Below are 17235 nucleotides of genomic sequence, written 5' to 3' on the forward strand. Positions count from 1 at the left end.
CAGCTTGGAGCGCAGTCGGGAGAGAGCCCGCCGAGCCGCGGGATCCCTCCGGGGTGGGATGAGGCGGGGGGGCAGAGGGGGAGCCCCCGCGGACCCCTCCCGACCCTCGGCGCGAGTGCCATTGGCCCGGGCGGCCCTGTGGGCGGGAGGATGACATCAGCGGCAGGTTGGATTATAAAGGCGCGAGCGGAGCCGCGGGCTCAGAGCGCACCCAGCCGGCGCTGCGCAGCACTGGGACCCGGACCCGCACCCGCGTCGCAGCCCGGCCAGCCTGCTCCGCGCTCGCCTGCCCGTCTGCCCGTCTGCCCGCCGGCCCCGCGCACCCTTGCTGCCGCCGGCCTGCGCCCAGCCACCCCACGGGCACCATGCACCTCTCCCAGCTGCTGGCCTGCGCCCTGCTGCTCGCGCTCCTCTCGTTCCGGCCGTCCGAAGCCAAGCCCGGGGCGCCGCCGAAGGTGGGTGCTGTCGCAGGGACGTCGGAACTGTGAGGGGCGGTGGTAGGGCTAGGAGGTCTAGGAGGGTGTGGCCCGCCGGAGGGAGCAGAGGGGGCGGGAAGGCGGCTCTCTCCCTCCCCTGAGACGTGCGCGGGTGAGAGCTGGGGAGCTCTCGAAGCCCGGACTTGGGAGAGCATCGACAAATGCGCAGCCTCTGCCTCAGTGTGGTCAGCCCGGCAAGGGGCAAAGGAGAGGAGGGCAAGGGGCTCCCCGAAGGAGCGGACATCGGCGGCCGCGTGGCAGGTGGATGCAGGGCCGAGCCGTCCGGCACCTCTGGGGGCGCGCTCAGGACTCGAAAGGACAAACCGCGCTGGCCGGAGTGTCGGGCTGGAGCATCAGCGGCCCCGCAAAGTCCCCCGCGCTGCCGCGGCGCGTCCCTTCACCTGCCCGTTCTTTCTTTCTGACAGGTCCCGCGCACTCCGCCAGGGGAGGAGGTGGCCGAGCCCCAGGCTGCGGGAGGAGGTCAGAAGAAGGGCGACAAGACTCCCGGGGGCGGCGGCGCCGCCAATCTCAAGGGCGACCGGTCGCGACTGCTCCGGGACCTGCGCGTGGACACCAAGTCTCGGGCGGCGTGGGCCCGTCTTCTGCAAGAGCACCCCAACGCGCGGAAATACAAGGGAGGCAACAAGAAGGGTTTGTCCAAGGGCTGCTTCGGCCTCAAGCTGGACAGGATCGGCTCCATGAGCGGCCTGGGATGTTAATGCGGCGACCCCTGGCGGCGGTGAGTACTACCAACCCCGGCCGCGGGGAGCTCTTGCACACCCAGCTTCCCGTGAAGCCCCCCAGAACCAAGCCTGCACCCCCTCCCGCAGGCCGGCTCCTCTCTGATCCCCTGGACCTTTCCGCCTCCCAGCCAGACCATCTGGGCACAAGATTGAGTGTGTGTGCTAGACATTTGCCCCCAACACCATTTATCATCCCATTTTACAGATGGAGAAGTGGGATAAAGTGGTCAGGGAACTTTGGCAAGGTCAGAAATGGCTCAGCATGGATGGACCCACCTGGCTCCCTCTGGAGAAACAGAGACAGCTCGGGGAGGGGGATGTGGTCCCACGCACCCCAGGGCCATAAGGCAACCAGCAACACTGACCCCAGTTCTCCAACTGGGGGAATTGAGGGCTGATCCTGGGTTGGTGGGAGCAGAGGAGGAAAGGCATACATACAAGTCAAGGGTAAGTTGATCTGCTAGCCACTGCATCATGGCGCTGGGCAGTAAGCAGCCCAGTGGTCGGGACAGCTCCCTGGGTCTGTTGTCTCTGTAATGGGACAGACTTGGAGCGATACCTGCCCCCTCACAGTAGGGAGAATAGCCATTTGTTAGCATCACCAGGGAGCATTTCTGCCCCCGAGCATTCTGATTCTTGTCCCTTCTCTAAACCATGGCCGTGGGCAAACCGGTCTGTCCAGGGTCCTGACACTGCAGCAATCCGTGTGACTTCAGGATCGAACCTCGGTGTTCATGGCACTATTTTAGGGCAAGGAAAAAGAAACTAAAATAATCTATTTTTTTGCCCCAACCTGAAACTCAACATGTCCCAAACTGAGCCCCGCCCCCCTCCCCCCCCCACCCCGACCATGCCTAGGCTCCGTACCTGGGTTTCTGGTATGGCCTCCTCTGCCTCCACCAGGCTGGAAACCCCTGTGCTACCTTCAGCCCCGGCCAGGTGCTGCACCCCTGGCAAGGTGCAGCAGCAAATGTCCTTCCCTCCTCTCCCCACTCCCCTCCGTTCCTGCTGCCCATCAGTATCCATGGAGAAACAACATCCCAACCTCCGGAACTGACATTCAAGTGATTTAGAACCTGACCTCCTGGTGTCCAGCCTTGCCTGCAGCCAGCTGCTGTCATTCCCTGTCCCACAGTCTTTCTGTCCCACTGCAGGCCAAGCTGTGTTCTCTCATCCTAGAAGCCTTATCAATGTCTACACTGTCTTCCCTCAAAGGACAAGAGCACCCATCTTTGAAGGTCTCCAGTGCAATGCCTGAGCCTTTTTTACTACACAGAAAACTTTTTCACCTGAGCTATGGTTGTTGGTGAACCTGTTTACCTTCCCAAATTAACTCATGAGCAACTTAAGGGCCGGACACTAGCCTAAGATGAACTGGGGCCTGCAGGATGCCCAAAGGAGCTCTTTAAAATGTCTGTCAATGACCCGGAAAACCTGCCCCACCCAGCTTAGGAGCACTCCTCGCCCGCCTGCCCTAGCATTTAGCTGGTGTCCTTCCTCTCTGCAGCCAGACTTGGCCAGGCTGTGTGCTCCTCCTGCAGGGGCTTCGTTTGTCTGAGATCTTGACTTGCCATGATTCTGGCACTGGTGGACCAGCCTTTAGAAGCTACCATTGTGATGGGTTTGTTCTATTCTCTCCTGTCTCAACAATGAAGAGATGGAGGAGCCACAGGCGTCAAATTTTCAATTTGTGAATTAAGCACCAAGTTCAAACTTCAGAATCCAAACAGAGGTTGTTCTATGAGTTAGCAGGAGATAAGGTCATAGAAAGTGCCTGGCATGCACGTCCCCATAGACCCCTTGTTCTTGGATGAGGCTGTCTGTGGGTACCAGGTATTCGTGGAGAGAGGTACTCCACAGGTGGAATCCAGGTTGCTAATGCTTCTTGACCCCTTTGACCAGGGAAGCTTGTCAACCTCCTGGAAATTCTCTTTTAACTGAATGCCCACCTCCACCACCTTTAACCTTCTCAACCCCACCCTCACCCCCAGCCCCGTGAGAAGGCACAGCATCCTTCCTGTTGCCTGCAACCTCCTAGTGGAGATGCCCAGGGTATCTCACTGTCTGGGCTTAAAAGAGAAAGACAGCTTAGGGTTTTCCCATTAATGAAAGCTCTTCCGAGGCTGTGGCCATTTGTCTATGCAGGAGTTGACTTTGGCTCTAACCAGCTGCCATAATGACTGTCGCTGACGGTTACAGCCTTGACTATGAAATGCTAATGGCAGAGATGAGGTGTGGAGGGTGCCTGAATGAACCCGTTGCCCATGGGGCCCAGGGACATCACAGACATCTGTCCTCTGTTTAAACATGTGCGACGGCAGAGAAAGGGGTTGAGGAAGTTCATCAAGGCCTTGAGGCCCGGGGTCCCTCTGCCAGGACTGTCCTCTGGAAGGGCACCACCCTGTCTCAGGAGGAAGCCTTCCTCTGGCCCCCGAACACCCACACACCCATTGGCAGAGACTGGGTGCAGCCCTCATCAAATGACTCTGCCAACTCACGAGCCAGCAAACCCAGCACGACCACTCATTTCCCCAGGGCCGGTGTGACACACCATTTCCTCTGATTCTGAAGGGGACCCTTTCTGAGGAGAAGCCAGCTGGGGAAGGAAGTGCTATTTATGGGCAGCTGTGACCCAGACACTCAGCCAATGCCCAGTGTGTGGCCCGCTGTTGAATCTTAAAGCCAGCCCTGGGAGGTGGCTATTATCCCATTTTATGGGTGAGGAAAGCGATACTCAAAGCTATGCAGGGCCATCCAGGAAGTAATATTCAGTTGGGACTTGAGTCCAGATTTCCCAAATCTTCAGATGCTTCTCTCCCCCTTCCCTCCGCCATCCCCCAGACACGTAAAGCACCTGACGGAGGGTTTGTATTGTAGCAAAAAATAGAGGCGGGCCGGGGGTGGGTGGCGGGGCTTCATTTTCCATTCCCTTTCCCTCACTGTGTCTCACTGAGAGCCAAGGACAAGGCCTGCACTTAGTCAGAGGGGGAGGAGGGCTGGCTGACTTTCTGGTTCCACCTGTGCTGGGGCAGGAAGTGCCAAGGACACAGCAGGCGATGGATGAGGGCCTGGAGAGGCCCGGAGTGGAAGGGTCCTTTTTCCTCTGCAGGAAGGCCTTCATCAGGGCCTGTAGGGCAAAGGTGGAGGCATTTTGCCTCCTGCTACAGCGGGAAAAGGAGGAAGGTTCTAGAAGTGCCCTGTAGGCTGGGCTTTCTCAGCTGAGTGTCCCTCGGCCCCTCTGTGTTTCAGGATTGGGAACTTGCTCCGTTTTGCTGAGGTCACCCTTGGTCATCAGCCTCCCAGCATCTGGAAGCACCTCCAGCGCAATGTGGCTTTTACATTTCTTTTTCTTTTTTTCCTGGTACTGGGAATACACAACACCAGCTGTTTTATTATTATTTAGGGAGGGGGGTATGACTTTATTGTTTGTTTATTTTTTAATGAAAAATAAAAAGTTATATATTATATATATTATATACACAAAACACACACACCTACACCGACGTGATGACAAGGGACAGTTTTTAAGAGACTGACAAAACCAGCTGTAAAACATTGCTGTTTGTAAATTCATGTCATGCATAAATGTATTTATGTTGTAAAGCTATTTATATTGTTTATAAAGAGATATTTATAAAAATTTTATTTATGTAACTAAATGAAAGAAGTCAATCATTGTAATGTTTTTGTCTTAACTAGTTGAAAAATGTAAAAAAAAGTCATCCCGTGAACATCTTGAAAGCTGTCTTTATTTACTCATTGCACCTTTTTTTAAGAATTAGTCTGAGAAGGAGGGAGAATGCGGAAACGAGGCTTTGGCCTCTAACTAGATCTAGCAGCCCGTTCCCAAGTCTGGGTTGATTTGTATCAGAATCCCCCAGGAATCTTGTTAAAAATACAGATTCCTGCCCCTACCCACCCTCGGATCTACTGAATCTGACCTCCAGGGGTAGGACTGGCCATGTGGCTTTTGTCCCAAGTGATTCTGACCAGCTTGGCCAGGTCAGGAAGCTCTGCTCGGAGCGCTGGACAGCTGAGAAGTCAGATGTGGTGAATTAAATTAAAACTGAATTTAGCTGACTGAGGGCCCTCTAATTCTACTCCATCTTCTCTCTGTTTTTAAAGGAAACAAATCACTGAAAACTTCCTTTCTGCTTTGGGGAGATTTAGAAGGTTTCCATATATCTTGTGGAATCTGGTCTGGTTACCTTATGAATCTCGGCTCCGGGGAAGCATGGGGCGGGTCGCTTTTCCTCATAGCAAGCACCAGGCTCAGTGGGGGCCTGAGGCCAAGGATCTCAGAAAGAAAGAGAACGTATGATCAGGTTTCCTATTTGCATAGCACAGTGTGCTTTTCAAGGGGGTTGTGTGTTTTCTTTTCACCTGAAGCTGCTAACCATTACGGTTCCTATGGAGTCTTGCATGAGAAATTATGACTACTTAGAATCTCTTTTCCTGAAACCAGCAGGAAACTTAAATAATTCCGAGCTAATCTCACCCCATCCTTGGTACGTGACTCTCCTGTGCAGCTCCCCCATCTGTCTTCTGTCCCTCGTTTGGTGAAAACAAGGACTGAAAGAGCCTTTGGGGCTGGTTCCACCAGGCAAGCATGACCCCTCTCAGGGGATTGGGAGCGGAGTGGCCCCAAAGTCGTGGGGTCAGCAGGCCTAGCCGAGTATCTCCAGAGGAAGTTTGGCTCTGGTGGGAGGGGAGGTGGCCAGTGGCACCTGGGTTTTCTGCTGGCATCCGAGCCCTGACCTCTGTTCCCTCAGCAGCAGGTTCTCAGGCGGGTCAGCGGCCGACACCGTGACCTCACCTGGGTGAGGAAACAGCTTTGAAGACATGTTCCAGCTGGGGAAGGCGCGCCCTTCCCACACCTCAGCTTCCGCCACTGCCCCAGGGCCCTTCTCTGGGCTGAGCTCTCTAGGGTGTGGCTATCTTCCTTCTCTCACCCGCTTCTGTGGCTCAGAACTCAGGTGCCAGGTCAATGAGGGTGAGGGCCTCCAGCGCCCAGGGCTCGCCGGTGCCTCCGTTCACTGTGCTGTTTGCAGGCCCCGTGTCGGGGGATGCTGAGGGGCGCTGCAGGAACAGGAAGGCGGTGGGGACACTGTGGGCTTTGCTGGTGGTGAGGCAGGCACATCTTCCGAAGCCCAGAGACAAAAGGGGCGGAGAATTCTGGGATTCAGGGAGCCGCCACCAGAAGCTAAAGCTTTTCTCCGTGGACAGTATCTGGGTTGCCGGGATCCTCGGGCCCAAGCGACACATGCTCTCCTCCCAAGTAGCTCTCATCCCCGAATTAGCTGCAAACAACATGCAGGACTCTCTGTTGCCAGTTCAGCCTCCCGCTGGAGAAGGCCAGCCCCGCAACCTGTTGGCGTAGGACGTTGCTAGAAGGCAAGTCCTCCTTGACATCCAAACCTGAAGTCCTCCGACTGCTTCCTCGGCAGCAACGGGGACACGTCATCCCAGCCACGAGTTTCTGCTGGAAAGCTGGGGAAGGATCAACAGAGAGTCCATCAGTACCAGGAAAAGTTTTGAAACCTCCAGAGATTACCCGGGAGGTGGGATTGCACAAGGCTTCCAGTCCTCCGGGCTGTATCTTGGAGCTCATCCCTCTGCACGAGCAACTCGCCTCCAGAGCTGCTGGAGAACCTGCAGCTTCTCTCACCGGGGTGAACACAGCAGCCAGGACCAGCTCAGGGGATGGGCCTCACTGGAGCCCTGGTCCTCGGGACAGGGCCGGTACCCATGCAGTGTCAGACGGTTCACTGCGAAAGACCAACGGGGTTAGGCAGAGGCGAAGAGAGATACAGGTGCTGGAAGGCCTCAGGCCTGGGGGTGTTCCGGAGGAAGCCATTCCCTTCCCCGAAGCACTTAGTTATTGGGGAGTCAGGGTGGGGAATGGGGGAGTCTGCCTGGTTGAGGCTCCCTGGTGCTACAGCTGGTGGTATGTAGGAGCCTGGCTTGGCAGGACTGGGCCCAGGAACCCCACCTTGGGCTCCCGAACACACCTGGAGGAGAGGCCCCGTCTCTCGAGCCCATGCCAGGGAGGTACGACCCTGCCCCTACCATGGAGGTGAGGCAGAGCGTCCAGGTCCTCAGCCAGGCAGGTTCCAGGAGTCTGCCTTCCCTCCTCTGCCTGAGATATGAGAGGTGCTCCCCTGGTGCCAAACGGGCGGTCCAAAATGGGGCTGCACACAAGCGGAGGGGCTCTGGGGGCGATCAGAGGGGCCACGATATCTGGACATGGTCAGAGCCCTGCTCTTCCATAGGAAGAGCTCTTAACCCAGGCGGGTGGTAGGGGACAGACTGAGGAGCCCCAACCCCAGTTAGGGAGGGAGAAAAGTCAGGGTCCCGTCAGAAATGGGATTTGACTCAGACGTTTTACATGAAGAGGCTTAACCGAAGGAACCATCTACAGAGGTGTGGGCCGGTGTGACGGAGGAGTTGGTGGGAAGCCTGGGATGAAGGGAGAGACTGTCCTGGGGTTGGAACTGTGCCACGGTGCAGGGTGGGATGAGGGAGAAATACCCCAACTTCTCTCCCCACCCCGCCCAGCCTCTCGCTGGTGCCTCCAATTGGCTAAACCCACCAGGAGCCAGTCAGCGGGGGAACCCGGGTCAGGTGGCCTGCAGGAGTCGCCTGCCAGAGTGGGTAGGGTGGGAGGCAAACAGAATCACAAAGCGCAAGAGGGATTTGGCTTGAGGCAGGGGTCCGACACCTTCTTCTAGCAGGGATGAGGGAGACCTGCAGCAGGTATGGGGGCTGATATCACCTCCCTGGAGGCAGCTGATTGTCTGGAACGCAGGAGACAAAGGATTGACTGAGTCCAAAGTGTGGGCACTGTGTGATTGGCGGCTCCTGTTCTAGGAGTTGCCCCACATTCACACCTTTACTGAGCTTGGCTGGAGGGTCACTGACGCTCCCTCAACACTACCTACACCATCCACATCCCTCCCTCCATGCCACACTGAACACTGGTAATCATGTTGGAAGAATGTGATTTTTTTTCTATTTATCCTTATAGTTTTTCTTTTTATTGTTATTATTCTTTATAATTGACTTACAATATTGTATTCGTCCCAGGTGTACAACATAGTGATTTGATAATCTTATACATTACAAAATGATCACCACGATACGTCTAGTTACCATCTGTCATCCTACAAAATGATTACAATATCACTGACCATATTCCTTATGCTATACATTACATCACTGTCAATTATTTATTTTATAGCTGGAAGTTCGTACCTCTTAATCCCCCTCACCTATTTCACTCATCCCCCCACACCCCTCCCCACCAGCAACCACCAGTTTGTCCTCCATATCTATGAGTCTCTTTCTGTTTGTCGCGTTTATTCGTTTATTTTTGAGATTCCACATATAAGTGAAATCATACGGTATTTATTTATCTTTATATTTTAATAGTCATATAGCTGTTATTTATTCAGTACATAAAGGTTCACTATTAATATAAGTATTAGATAGGAAATGTGAGCTTATGCTGCAGTAACAAACAACCAGCAAAATGCAGTGGCTTAAAATATTTATTTCCTGTTTGCACAAAGTCTATTATGGAGCTGAGCGGTCCTTCAGGGCAACTCCTTACCATACGATGGCTCAGTGTTGCACCTCCAAATCAAGGAATTTTCCTTCAGTTGATGCGACATGGAAGAGAGCCTGCTGGGAGGTCAAGCACCCAGGGGCTTCTATCCAGACAGGATGCCTGAGACTTATAGTCACACTTAATTGGCCAAACCAAGTCACATGACCATGCCCTACTTTGAGGGGCTGAGGAAGTGCAGTCCTCGCTCGTGCCCAGAAATGGCGGAGACCCGCACTTTCGCGAGCAGGAGCCAGAGCCTACACCCATACGTAGCCGCCACTTAGGGTTCCTTCGCTGTGTGCCATACGCTCCCGAGGAAATTCTACTTTATCTGATGTGAACGTTATCAGCCCTACTTTATTTTTATTTGTGCTTGATATCTTTGCCCAAGCCTTGATTCTTTCCCTCTCTGGTATTTTTTTTTTTAGGTGTGTTTGTAATGTATTAGATTAAAATATATGTAATTTGAGACGTTCTGCCTTTTAATGAGAAAACTAGATTGTTCACATTTATTGTCATTATTGCTCATGCTTGGCCCAACTTCTTTATCTGAATTTTGAATTTGTGTTTTTAAGGTTCTTTAAATTTTTTGTTCCTTTTAATTGAATTTTTTTTCTTCTGTAGACTATGGTGCTTGCTTTAATCTCCTGCAATGATTTGGAAAGTAGACATCCTGTTCTTTTTTTTTTTTTTTAAATTAATTAATTTATTTTTGCTGTGTTGGGTCTTAGTTTCTGTGCAAGGGCATTCTCTAGCTGTGGCAAGCGGGGGCTACTCTTCATCACGGTGCGCAGGCCTCTCACTCTTGCGGCCTCTCTTGTTGCCGAGCACAGGCTCCAGGCGCACAGGCTCAGTAGTTGTGGCTCACGGGCCTAGTTGCTCCGCGGCATGTGGGATCCTCCCAGACCAGGGCTCGAACCCGTGTCCCCTGCATTAGCAGGCAGATTCTCAACCACTGCGCCACCAGGGAAGCCCAGACATCCTGTTCTTAATTGTTAGTTGTTCCATTTAGTTTTTCATGAAAATTATTAAACCCACATTTATATTATTACCAGAATCAAAATCACAAACAATAACTCTGAGCTCCTTCACAAGAGAGACAAAGAATTTAGCCCATTTGCTTCTTCCCTGACCTCTTCTGCCCTTTCTGGGTCTCCATTAACATAATCTGAGGACAGTCTCCTTAACTGGACTGCTACAACTACCAAAACATCCTCACTCCAAAATACCTTCAGCTTTCTTTTTGTTCCCCCATGTCCATCAGATATTTTGACTTTCCACTCTAACGCCCTTCTCCAGCCATGGCCCCACTGCACACATCTTAGTCTGGGCTGGCTTCTCTGCCCCCTGCCTGTTCTCCATGGCTGCCCGGGCCTCTCCCACGGGTGTGAGGTTTGAATTTCAGCCCCTGTGCTGGGGTGTGTGTGTGCGTGTGTGTGTGTGTCGGGCCAGTATGGGTGCTGTGCATTACGCGGGGCAGCATACGTGCGCTTCCTCCCCAGAGTTTGCCAACCCTTTCATTTCACGAGCGACAGTGCAGGCACCGGCTCTGCGCTGCGTTCCCGAGAGGAACGCGCATCCTCCTCTGGCCGACGAGCTGCAGATCCGGAGCTGGAGAATGGACAGACCTGTCCTCTCTGGGGCTGGCCGGCTCTCCGAGGAATCTCTCCGAGGTCTTCTCTCGCTTTATCTCATCTGCTGGGGGCCTTAAGGCTTTGGCTATGAGCAGGACAGAAACAGGGCTCCAGGGGTCCTAGATGTTAGATCTAAGAGGGTCAGAGAAGGCGCTTCACTCGGATGGACACCAGGGGGCGCGACAGCGCTGGGAACATCAAGGGCTCCCCTGGGACAAAGTCAGACAAGCCTGAGGGTGCTGGCGAGAAAGGCAGGGCATCAGAGTGCCGCGTGGAGCGTGCGTCGATGCGGGCAGATGGACCCCAGGCTTGGGTGCGCCGGCTGAGATAGGGGACCCCGGAAAGCGCTGCGGGGCTCCCTCTCCTGGCTTACTGCTCGGGTCAGTTGGTCTGTGGACACCCGTACTGGTGTGAATTCCGGGTGTGAGCAAAGAAAGGCGAAGCAGGCGAGGTGCAGCCGCCGCCAGGGCTCAGGCAGCATGGAGAAGAACTGGGAGCTCTGGACAGCCTCCTGCGGAAGGATCTACCTCTGCACGGATCTACCTCCTTTTCATGACTGAAAGCACCCCATCAGTAAAAACTTGGGTATAATTAGGTATCTGAACATAAAATACAAGCACGTCTGTGTTAATAAAAGTATGATAGTATTATATACACACATACGTTCTTCCCAGGCCCTGGATGCACCCACACCGCCTTGTGGAGAGCACTGGCCCAAAGAGCCCTCAGCATCTTTCCATGGAAGGCCTGGGGTTGCGGGGTCTGGTGTCAGCCTCCTGCATGATCCATGACCCATGAGAGTGGAGGAAGCTGGGCCCAAACTCAAAGAAACGGTTTAGATCATTTTTGAGGCTTGAAATGGGATGACATCTGGCAGGATGTTGGCCAAATGGTGACAATTACCTCTAGATGAGGCATTTCAGGTGTCTCTGACTTTTTATTTCTTATACTTTTTGGTTGTACTTGCCTTGTTGGCAATGAAGAGGTATGTATACATGTACATATGCGTGTGTATATATGTATGTACATGTATATATACACATAGAGATGTTCACAGCAGCATTATTCATAATAACCAAAAAAGTGATAACAACCCAAATGTCCATCAGCTAGTGAACGGATAAGTAAAATGTGGTCTAGCTACACAACAGAATACTATTCGGCAATAAAAAGAAACAAGGTACTGATACATGCCATAGCACAGAGGAACCTTAGAAACAGAATGCGAAGTGAAAGAAGTCAGACACAAAAGTCACATATTGTATGGTTCCACGTACATGAAAGGTCCAGAAGCAGAAAATCTACAGAAGCAGAAAATAGATTCTGAGTGATTGTCTAGGGCTGGAGTGGGAGGGTGAGGGGAAATAGGGAGTGATTGCTAATGGGTATGAGATTTCTTTCGGGGAGTTAAGAAAACAGTCTAAAATTGATTGTGGTGGTGGTTACACCACTCTGAATATACTGAAAACCATTGAATGTACATTTTAAATGGGTGAAGTGAGTAGTATGTGAATTATATCTCAATAAATCTGTTACGTAGAAAACAATAAGGTTATTTCAAAAGGGAGAAGAATTTCAAAAACTCCAAGAAAGGAGACTCTTAGAATCAAATCAGGCTCTCAGAACCCAGCCCTGTACTTGGCTGGACCTTCTCCAGGAGGGGCGTTTCCTAAGCTGCATGCAGTGGGGGCTGGACCAGCACCAGATGTCAGCTGACCTGGGCCCCGTTCCTGGCACCATCCCCTCCAGCTTGGAGGCTTGGGCAAATGAAACCTCAGCATCCTCTTCTGTAAAATGGGAGCAATAATAGTCCTACCTCGTGTGGTCACTGTGAGGATGACATGAGATGATGCGTGTCAGGTTCTGTGCTCTTTGCCCGGCACACGAAGACCTACGATTGCAAGACGAGGTGCACGCACACTCCACCACCTGAGTGCCCGGCTTCCCAAACTGCAAACAAAAGCCCAGTCCCATGAACAGTGATGCCCAAATTACCGCAGCCTGTAGGATGGTGCCTCCTGCCACAATCACCCCACTAATTTTAGGGAAATCCCAGAGGCACCACACACTTTCCTTCCTTGTCCTCCAGGTGGACAGTCGATGGCACACCAGCCCTCAAAGGGGACACTGGCCAAGCCATGCTGTCGAAGCCCCGCCAGGAATGCTGCTTTGGTGGGCACAGAAAGCCCCCACTGAGGCCCCCTGAGCTCTCTGGGGCTGAGGTCGCGGAGGCTCTGGTCCCTGAGCAATGCTGCTGGGTCAGATCTTCGTGAGCTGCTCTTTCAGCTGCTGCCACCAGCCACTTGGGCCTTTGGGCCTTGAGGTCAATCCATGTGGGGAGGGGCAGGGGTGGAGGGTGACAAGTGACCCCAGGCCATCCCCTCCTTCCTCATCACACCATTCTGTCTGTCCTTTGCTTTGTCCTTACAGCCAGTCCAACACCTCCCAACACTCCCCCAAAACTCCCTTCTCCTTCAGCCAAGCAGCAAATGTCTTTGTGTCTATTGACACCTACTAATGGGTGGCCAGAGTGGTCATTAGCTCCCCAGTCTATGAGAGCAATCCCATTTGGGCAGAACCAAGGTGCTCCCCCAAAGTGGTTGCGAGTTTCTCAAGGGCAGGGATGAGGTCTTTCTTGTTCTAATGTTCCCAGCATCTAGCCCAGTTACTGGCACATCACTGATGCTCAGCGAAAGTTCCTGGCAGCAAAGGGCAAGCTGAAGGCTCCTGCGCTGATCCCTGCAGATGGGAAGTTGAGTGACTCTCATGGGTGAGACCCTTGGGGTGACTCTGGGGCACCACTCACAGAAGGGACGGGGGCTGTGAGCAGGCCGCATTCTGTTATCAGTAAATGAAGCCAAAGTGGCTGGCCTGGGGGTGTGAGCTTCTGTCCCTTGAGATGGTCCCAGAATCACAGAGTGCTCAGGGCGGCTCTCATGCAAAGCACGTGGTAAAGGAGAGAGGCCTCCAGGAAAAGCCCTTCTCAGAACTGGGCTTACTCCTTACCCATCTCTGCTCAAAAGCAAGAGAAATGGCTGCTCCATCTCTGTCATTGCCGCCATCAAAGATTTAAGACTTCCTTTATGACCCTGAGAAGCCCTTTTCCCTGGCTCATGGCTTCCATCTGTCTTCTGGCAATGTTCCCACTCTGCGGTCTTTTCCTGTGATGAGAAAGTCTCTCTGACCCTTTGCACTTATGACAAACATCTTCAGAGATGTGTGGTTAAACAAATATCTTTGCCCCTCTGAGCCTCAGTTTCTTAATCTGTAAAATGGGGATAATACCTAATTCAGAGGGCTGTGAGAAGACTGCATGCCCTAGTAATGTCTTACCTGTTCTCTCAGTTAATACTCAATAAATGGCAAGAATAGCAATAAAATGTGCATGGACTACTCTGGTTAAGTGCATTGAATACAGGGGTGAATATGAAGCTATACTCTTTCCTAGGTGATAATTATTCCAAGTAAAAATATATTTCACAGAAACAGAATTTTAAGAAGCATACCTGAAACCATCTCAGTAGAGAGGTTTTAATTCATCTAATGCAGAAGCAAATGCTGTCGAATCTACTTTACAAGGACATCCTCGATCTGACCACATCTTGCCCCTCCTCTGCTCCCACTCTGCTCAAACCGCCTCTGTCTCATGCCTAGACAACCACAAGAGCTCCCTAGTGGGTTTCCCTGCTTCTAGTGTTACTCCCCTCTCTTCTCCATGGAAGCCCAAGTAATATTCCCACCCCAGGGCCTTTGCATTTGCAGTTCTCTCTGCCTGGACAGCCATTTCCCCAGATATTCTCATGATATAGTCACTTATTATTCAGATCTCTGCTCAAATGCCAACTTCTCAGCCAGACCTTCCCAACCATCTTATCTGGAATAACTTCCCATCTTACCACCCACACACTGGTTACCCCCTCACCCTGCTTTATTTTTCTTCTGACATTATATTATGTGGTTCTTTGTTTATTGCTTGCCTTTCCCACTAGAATGTAAATTTTGTAGGGACAAGGTTTGTTTTGTTAACACTGAAAGTGTAGCATCTAGACTCTAGAACATAAGTACTTAATAAATATTTGTCAAATGAGTAAATCATGTGTACAGCTGAGTCCTAGATAACTACTCAGTTACAAGCAAGTTTAAAAAATACATAAATTAATGGGAGTGACTTTTAGCAGTTCTGAAAATATAGACTGCTCTTTCACGTGTACATCCTATTAAAAACACTTCAGGGCTTCCTTGGTGGTGCAGTGGCTAAGAATCCGCCTGCCAATGCAGGGGACATGGGTTCGAGCCCTGCTCTGGGAAGATCCCACATGCCGCGGAGCAACTAAGCCCGTGTGCCACAACTACTGAGCCCACGTGCCACAACTACTGAAGCCCGCGCGCCTAGAGCCTGTGCTCCGCAACAGGGAAAGCCACCGCAATGAGAAGCCCATGCACCACAAGGAAGAGTAGCCCCCGCTCGCTGCAAGTAGAGAAAAGCCCGCATGCAGCAACGAAGACCCAACACAGCCAAAAATAAATAAATAAAAAATAAATAAATTTATAAAAAAACAAACCCTTCAAAGCCCTACTAACAGGAAGAGTGTCTGGGTATACCAGGGAGGTGTTTTGCAAACTACTCAGAGAAACTGCTGAGGTCTGAATCGTTCTCAGGAAAGGGAACTCAGGGTCATGAGGGAGAAAGCCGAATGCTCCTGGGAGGTGTCAGAAAGCTCAATCCACTGAGTCATCACTGGACCCCGTCCTTCTATGGGAAGCTCTAACAGAGCACCTCCAAGAAAGCCTTCCCTGCCTGGAGCCCACTGTTCTGAAGGTGGGTTCAGATGCCCTCAGGTGCCATAAGAGCAGCCAAACACTGTATTTAAAGGGAGATGGAAAGGGAGGCAAATAACTGGGTCTATTAGAAGTTTCTTTTTTAAAAAAATCAGTGGGTGGGGTGGGGGGGGGCGGGTACTTCCCTGGCGGCGCAGTGGTTAAGAATCCGCTGCCAATGTAGGGGACACGGGTTCAAGCCCTGGTGCGGGAAGATCGCCCACATGCTGCAACTACCGAGCCCATGCGTTACAACTACTGAAGCCCGCACGCTCTAAGGCCTATGTGCCACAACTACTGAGCCTGTGTGCTACAAATACTGAAGTCTGCATGCCTAGAGCCCGTGCTCCACAACAAGAGAAGCCACCGCAATGAGAAGCCTGCTCGCCGCAACGAAGAGTAGCCCCTGCTCGCCGCAACTAGAGAAAGCCCATGCGGGGCAACGAAGACCCAACACAGCCAAAATAAATAAATAAATAAATAAAATTTATAAAATAAAAGAAAAGAAAACAAGAGGTAACCAGAAGGAGGTCGGGGAGGAGAGACACTGATGACAGCCAGGCCCTCATCCCAGGGGCCCCGCCAATGGACTGCAGGAGAAGGAAAAGGGAGGCGCTGTCTCCTGCTTTCTATAGAACACAAACTTTTCTTAGGAGATAATCTTTACTGCTGGCCCATATGCTTCTGCATTTCTTTATGTTCCAAACAAAATAAGCACTGTGAAGCGACTTCGCTGGTGGTCCAGTGGTTAAGACTTCCCCTTCCAACGCAAGGGGTGCAGGCTCGATCCCTGGTCGGGGAGCTAAGATCCCACATGCCTTGTGGCCAAAAAAACAAAACATAAGACAGAAGCAATATTGTAACAAATTCAATAAAGACTTTAAAAATGGCCCACATCAAAAAACAATTTTTTAAAATAAGTGCTGTCAAGTACATTCTACTACTGCCAAAACACTGGGTCGACAGGTAAGCAAGGACTGGAACAACAGTACAATTTGGCCCAAACATGGTGGCATTTAAGGTTAGCCAATAATTCCCAACATATCATCAGGCTTTCTTTATTCCAATAAAAAAACGAAAGAAAAAGAAAAAATAAAGTGTAGCGGGGTCTCAATGTCTGTTGCAGGTCCTTAGAGAATGGAAAAAAATGCTGGCCAAGGCAGGGGAAAAACCGCAGCCTGCTGGTGCCCTCTGGTGGTAAAGTGTCAGGACTGCATGGGATTACAAAGGTGTAAACCAATGGTTCCCCAACTAGAGCTCATGGGATCTGTTAAAGCAGAGCTGGCTGGGCTTCACCCCAGTTTCTAACTTGGGAGGGTGAGTGGGGCCTGAGAATCAGCATTTCTGACGAGCTTCCAGGCGACACTGCCACTGCTGCTGCTGTTCCTGAGGCCACACTTTGAGAATCACTGGTTTAGGTTTATCCACCCTAACACCTTACTTGTGTAAAACTGCACGCTAGGAAATTAATTAAAACAGCATCTTTCAACATCTCAATCGTAGTTTATGGGTGACTTTTTGTTGCTTTTCAATCTTCCAAATTTTGTAATGTGGCCATAACTTTTTTATTTTTTTTAGCAAAACAAAAAGACCCAAAGCACATCACTCTTTTTTTTTTTTTCTTTTTCTTTCTTTTTTTGCTGTACGTGGGCCTCCAGCACATCACTCTTGTTGGAGAATTGTTGCATCGCTCTTCCAAGAGGCAGGCACAGACCACTTTTGTGAAGATGGACTGGGCACTTCATAGCTTGGCCCTTCTTGGCCACTCTAATAGCCTTCTGTCTGAGGCTCTGTTCTTGCAAAGGCCCTACTGGGTGGATGAGCATTGTACCCCAACCCTGTGGGGCTGGCTCCACAAATACAGGCCGGGCCCCTGGAGGACGCACCTCTCGCTCTGAGCCGCCTCTCACCATCTGCCTGGGGCACTCCAGACCCCTCTCCTCTTGCTGCACCCA

General features: G+C 51.6%; 1 protein-coding gene across 1 annotated transcript; it reads left to right on the forward strand.

Moving 5' to 3' along the window:
* Positions 1 to 208: 208 nt before the first annotated feature.
* Positions 209 to 4960, forward strand: NPPC (natriuretic peptide C). Its single transcript, XM_032637903.1, has 3 exons — positions 209 to 455; positions 902 to 1215; positions 4469 to 4960. Exons 1-2 carry the CDS (start codon positions 366 to 368, stop codon positions 1193 to 1195), a joined length of 384 nt encoding a protein of 127 aa, XP_032493794.1. The 5' UTR covers positions 209 to 365; the 3' UTR covers positions 1196 to 1215; positions 4469 to 4960.
* Positions 4961 to 17235: the final 12275 nt, after the last annotated feature.

Source organism: Phocoena sinus, chromosome 7 (assembly GCF_008692025.1).
Source record: "Phocoena sinus isolate mPhoSin1 chromosome 7, mPhoSin1.pri, whole genome shotgun sequence".
NCBI lineage: Eukaryota > Metazoa > Chordata > Mammalia > Artiodactyla > Phocoenidae > Phocoena > Phocoena sinus.

What these genes read in the sequence shown, in the direction of transcription:
- NPPC (XM_032637903.1), top strand. Translation starts at nt 366, where the DNA reads ATGCACCTCTCCCAGCTGCTGGCCTGCGCCCTGCTGCTCGCGCTCCTC. An exon ending in AGCCCGGGGCGCCGCCGAAG is followed by an intron (nt 456 to 901) that starts GTGGGTGCTGTC and finishes TCTTTCTGACAG; the next exon opens with GTCCCGCGCACTCCGCCAGG.